The following is a 6,000-nucleotide window of genomic DNA, read 5'->3' on the forward strand; positions in this document are numbered from 1 at the left end:
TCTAGGTACACATGTCATTTTTGAAAGCCTAAACAAGGCTACCTGTCAAGATTCCTTCAGATTGTGTCCCAAATACTTGGTCCTTTATATTTCCTTTAAAAAAACAAAAAACAAAAAACAAAACAAACAAACAAAAAAACCCTGTAATCCCAGAAAAGCTTCTGGGTGCAACTAAAAACAAACAAACAAACGAACAAACAAAAAACCTAAAAGGAAAACAATGTGCTTCTCTGTGGAGACGGATGGATTTGAAAGTTCAAAACAAATATAATAGAACTATCCATCTTCCAATCCATCAGGGCCAATCCACCCAAGTCCCAGGAGTGAGAGGAAAATGTCCTCATAGCCGAAATGCAAACCCCTTAAGTTCTTGTTGGTTCTTGGAAAAAGTCTCAGAGACCAACTGGGCATGTGTGCGGCTCATCCCTGACAATAAAAATCCAAAGGTGCCATATGCTGTGACTATTGTCTTCCCATCCCCCCCCCCCCCCCCCCCCCAGCCTCTTGAACCTCCTTGGAAAACACACACACACACACACACTACAAAATGGCAGTCTCACTAGGTGGCCACTGAGGGCCTCTGTCTTCTGTCATTCTTCCCAGGGCTCTTCCTCCCTCAAAGAATACACACTCCAAAGAAGATAGCTCACTTCAGAAGGGAAGGGGAAACTGACCCAGTAATAACTAGGTAAGACTCTCACTTGTCAGCTACCCTTCAAATAAGACACAGTGCGGGGAAAGTGCACAAAAGCTGCTTCCCAGCAGGCAGACAGGATTAATAAACAAAGAACAAGGCAGCAGAAAAGCAATGATATCTAAGCTGGTATTTTTCACTTCCTTGAGGATGTTCCTCTTGTTTATAAATAAATATGGTGCATGTTGACTAGCTGGGGGAGGAGGGAAATGGGAGGAGGCCTAGAACAATTAGGACCTCCAAGGTGATGCTGGCCAACACCCGTGTCTCACAGACCAGAAGCAGGGCCCCAGTGTAGGTGCAAGTTGGCCTTAGGACTGTAACAGTGAGTCGGTCCAGTGCTGGGACTAGAACCCAAATCCTTCAACTTCCAGCTCAACATTTTCCCTCTCACAATCCAACTGAAATATTTCCCCAGATCCTACCCTATACCATACCAGGGTGCCAGGAAATAAATCCTCAACCAACCTGAACCCATAATTAATAGGATCATTTTTCTGCATTCCACTTTTTAAGGGAAGTCCCAGAGAAAGGCAAGCCCATGTTTAAGGACTTACGGCCTTTTTTCTTGATTTCCATTTGTTTTGCAACAGTTGGGGAATATCTTGAGGGCAAGTCACATTCCTTCCAGTCTTCTCTACTTGTATATCCCTGACCAGGACAACTAGACTTCATGCTCCAAATCACAGTCCTGGGACAGAGCCAGATCTGCAGCCATTAAACTAAGACTCTTAAACATCAGATGGTACCTTCTAAAAACTAGTTTTTGTTTTTTGTGGGTTTTTTTTTTTGTTTTTTTTTTTTTTAAGATGTGCAATGTGGAAATAAAGGTTTCTTCTGCATAGCTTTCAGTTACCTCGAGAATTTTTAAAATTAGAACTCTCTTTTCCCCACACAGTGAATTGGACTTTTGGTCTCATAACCAAAGGGGAACCTCTGGATTCATTTAGCCAACATTTTGGGCCTTAGCCAAAATTCTATCCAAAGACAATGAGGCAACACCCTCTCCTTGGAATAAATGCTTCAAGATAGTGCATTCTCCCAAGAAGGCAGAGAGCAACCTCTGTGTGAATCCCCCGGTGCACATAAACATACTTTCCCCAGTTTGAATTTCATTGGTGCCCAAGACTTCAGTTCTCTGTAATGAAAACAAAGTATTTTAAAGGAGGCAAGCAGACCAGTCATAAATGAGCCCCTGTGTTCCATCCAGATATCAACCAGGTTTTAACAAGGCCAACCTTGCTACTACATTGAATATGCTTTAATTTTTCCTAGGCCCAGCCAATGGAGTTAGGAGGAAGAGAACTCGCAAAACAGCAGCTTCTCAAACTGGTCCTCACTTCAAGAGCTTTGCCCAGTGGGTACAAGCAAGTCCCGATACCCACTAACCTCCATCTCCAGGGGATAACATTTGCTGGCTCTCCTGCTCACCCCAGGGACTCTGATCTCCTTCAACATAACCAGCCTTTACTGAGTGCATACAAGGGCCAGGTACTTCAAAAAAAGAGGCTTGGGAGGGGGCAAGGGGTCAGAGAGGGAAATAAACCATGGTTACAGTCCTAAAACCCCTCATAGCCAAAGGCAAGACAGATATCTAAAGGCACGGTCTGGCTGTGCCTGGACGCCATCCTCTTGTCCTGAGGCCTCTGGTTGGAAGGAAGATACTCCCTCTCCATCCTCAGAACACAGTCATAGGTCTTCCTTAAATGTTCTCTGATGTCACAGAAGTTTACAATGCCTTGAAAAAGTTTCTTACAGGAAATGGGACTGATGGATAAAATCACAGGATGCCACAGAAGAGGTCTTGGGAGCTTGAAACAGATCAATTTTGGGCAAATGTCAAGGACAGGCAGAGGTGGAAAGGGCATTGGACCAAAATTCTGGAGCCTGTTTTCTTTACCAGCTTACCTGGTATCCTTGGGCAAGGCACATTCCCTCTGCAGTTTTAGAAATGATAGGGGAGAACTGATGCGTGGCTTTTTATTAACACTAAAACCCATATATTTTCCAAATTATTTTTTATTTAGAACACAAATATACAAACCAAACAAAAAGGGAGTTGTTCCCATTGATCAGGGCTGGGAGCCCAGAGCCCACCCATTCAGGCTGGGTGGTCCTCAGGGAAGCCAGTTTGAAAAACACAGGAGTAGGGGTACCTGGCTTGCTCAGTCATTTAAGTGCCTGATTCCTGATTTCAACTCAGGTCATGATTTTGCAGTTTGTGAGATGGAGCCCCATGTCAGGGCTTGGGATTCTCTCTCCCTCTCTCTGCCTCTTCCCCCCATGTTCTCTTTCTCTCTCAAATTAAGAAGGAAGGAAGGAAGGAAGGAAGGAAGGAAGGAAGGAAGGAAGGGAAAGAGGGAGGGGGGAGGGAGGAAGGAAGAAAGGAAGAAAGGAAGGAAGGGAAGGAGGGAGGGGGAGGGAGGAAGGAATGAAGGAAGAAAGGAAGGAAGGGAAGGAGGGAGGGGGGGAGGGGGGAGGGAGAGAGGGAGGGGGGTGGGGGGGAGGGAGGGAGGGAGGAAGGGAGGGAAGGAGGAAGGAAAGAAAAAAACACAGGAGGAGATGAAGTCTGTATGCATAGGGGAAAACATCTAGAAGAATATACCTCTCAAAATTACCATTAGCTATCTCTATGTGGTAATAATGTGATTTTCAATCTATTTATCTATACTTTCTAATTTCCCTATAACGAACAGGTACTATTTATGTGGAATAGGTACTGCTTATTAAATTGGTTTTGATAATTCACAACGGACACTTCCACATTGGGTTTCTATAAAGATGGTGACTGGGGGGATAGGTGGTATCTCTGACCTTCTGGAGTTGACAGTGGGAATAACATCCCCAAATCCCACAAATTCTTCCTTGGGGCAGAGGGTCCTGGGCTGACCTGAGGGGCAGCGCTCATGGTCATTGAAGTTCTCTGAAGCTTCTGGGGAGTGTGGTTTTAGAATGTAACAGCAACCCTGAGCCCCCTCCCAAATATATGCCTCTCTTCTCCACCCGCCTCAGCTCCCTTGGGTAGCAGAAGAGGGGGAATACTAATCAAATTAAAGATGGTCACACAGACCCCAACTAGAAGCCCTTACTCTCCAGTGGGCCAGCCCCAGCCCAGTAGGACCTATAGAAAATGAGCCCTCCAGTCAGGCCAAGAAAAGTCTCCAGCCACACCCTGATGTCCCTCCAGAAGCCACTGCCAAATATGAAGATCACACACTAGTTCAGGAGAGAAAATACCACCCTGAAGGCAAGATAGGCCTTGGTCAGGCATGAGGTGGGACAAGGCGTTCCAGCCGCTTCCCTGTATTATTCATGCCAACTCTGCCTTCAGAAATCTTCTAAATATTTAACATGCCTCCTCGAGGTACAGCACAAACCCTCGGCAGTCCGCAACAGCTGTGGAGAGGCCTGCATGGAATGAATGACTTGGGGGCCAAGAGGCACATACACTCTGGCTTTGGGAAGAAAGCCCAGAATGGTGGCGGGGATACAATGCTGAGAATGACTTCAGAAAGCTGCCCCTGGCTGCTTCTTTGAAAATCAGTGAAGAAGGGTAGGAGATGGGAGAGGTTTCACAACGCTGGGAGTGATAGCGCACAATCAACCAGAGTCTGGAGCCTCTCTTTCCCAGACAAAGAAAAAGCCTGAGGTGCACCTCCGGCCCTCACTGTGCAGGCCAATTTCAGCCCCCTGGTCCCCTGAGCAGGTGGCAAATCTGTCCTGACTCAGGCAAAAATAGTTAGGGAAGGAAAGGAATAGGAACAGCCATGTATATCTCCAAAGGGAAACGAATCCACGAGGGAAGGAGCTCTTCAAATGTCTACTCAGCTCTGGGGCTGGAGGGAGAAAAACGCCCCCCACGCCCACCCTCCCAATGACTTCACACAGGCCTCACCCCAGATGACTCTGCGCTCTCCTACAAGGCCTGGGAGGTGTCACCGCCACCACCCAAGTAGCTGTCTGTCACTTAGAAATTTCCCGTGAATTCCTGGAGATGCCTGCCTCTCTCTCTCCCACAAAACCCCGCCAAAGGAATCAGACATAGGGGACGCGAGGCGTCTACCCCAAGATTCATACACGTCCTGCTCTGTCCCACTTGCCTTGGCCGCTGTCAATTTGAGAAACCTAAAAAGGAGTATTCTTTCAATCCCATTAGGAGCCCCGCCTTCATCTCTCCACCCTTCCGCACGCTGACCCCTCCAGGCAGCGCCCCAGGCTCATCTGGGCTCTGTCATTTTCACCTGACAAAAGCGTGGCGGCGGGGCGCGGCGAAGGGAGACCCCGCCAGCATTTCTCCCAAAGGAGACAGACGCGTGTCCCCGCGGCGCGCCCATTCGGGGCCTCTGCAAATCCCACCCACCCGAGAAACAAAGCGGTCGGGGCGCGCGGCGGGACGCGCAGCCCCTGTGCGCCCCGGCCCTCGCCGCCCCGCCCGCCGGTCCCCCGCGCGCCCGGGCCTGGCCCCGCTGGGCAGCAGCCGCGTCCTGTGTCGCCCGCTTGCAGGCGTCCTCGGCAGCTACTGTACCTGCTAAATTTAGCGGCCGCCGGGTATTAATAGCCGGAGCGAACCGGGCCGGGTGCTGCAGGGGCGCGCGCAGCCCGGGGGTCGGGGGCGGAGAAGGAGGGAAAGGAAGGGGCGCGGGGAAGGCCACTTACACCACCAGCCTGGAGATGATCCATGACACCATGGCGGGCGGGCGGGCGCGGCCGGGGCAGCGCGGCGCGGCGCGGCGCGGCTCGGCTGCGGGCGGCGCGGACGGCTGCGACGCTCCGGGCACGTCTGTCCGCGCACGGCAGCCGCCGCCACCAGACTGAGCGCTCCCGCCGCCCTGCCCGGCGCTCGCGCGTCAGCGCAGCCGCGGCACGTTCCGGCGGCGGCGGCGGCGGCGGCGGCGGCGGCGGCGGCCCCAACCCCCCGGGGCTCGGCGGGCCCGCGGCGATTGGGCGGTGAGCCGGTCGGGCACCCGCGGGACCCGCCCCGTTCCTATCGCCGCGGCCCGCGGCTGAATTGGGGCGGTTCCTCCGCGCGCCCTGGTGCACCGGCCGCTCAAATGGAACCCCGAGGTGGCTCAGTTGGCAGGGCCGAGAGAGACCCGCGTGCCGCCCCACCCTCAGTGTGATGGTGGGGAAACCGAGGCCTGGAGCGGGACTTTGGGAGTATCTCTACACCTGTTCTGATTGGGGATCTGGTCATCCCTCACTTGGACACTCTGCTAGCCTCCTAAGGGACTTACTGTATCCGGACCTGACCCCTCCAGTCTGTCCCCAACAAGGCATTATCTGCATAAGAAACAAATCTGGGCATG

The 6,000-nt window shown here is 51.6% G+C and overlaps 1 protein-coding gene across 8 annotated transcripts in view; it reads right to left on the reverse strand.

Annotated features, from left to right (window-relative positions):
- REEP1 (receptor accessory protein 1) overlaps positions 1–5,577 on the reverse strand; it is a 111,996-nt gene extending 106,419 nt beyond the window's left edge. The window contains exon 1 of one of the 8 annotated variants that reach the window (XM_045446752.1): positions 5,351–5,577. In XM_045446752.1, the coding sequence (XP_045302708.1) occupies positions 5,351–5,382 (32 nt within the window). In that variant the 5' untranslated portion in view covers positions 5,383–5,577. The other 7 variants (XM_045446757.1, XM_045446753.1, XM_045446755.1 and 4 more) reach the window with 7 other exon arrangements.
- Between the last annotated feature and the right edge of the window lie 423 nt (positions 5,578–6,000).

Source organism: Leopardus geoffroyi, chromosome A3 (assembly GCF_018350155.1).
Source record: "Leopardus geoffroyi isolate Oge1 chromosome A3, O.geoffroyi_Oge1_pat1.0, whole genome shotgun sequence".
Taxonomy (NCBI): domain Eukaryota; kingdom Metazoa; phylum Chordata; class Mammalia; order Carnivora; family Felidae; genus Leopardus; species Leopardus geoffroyi.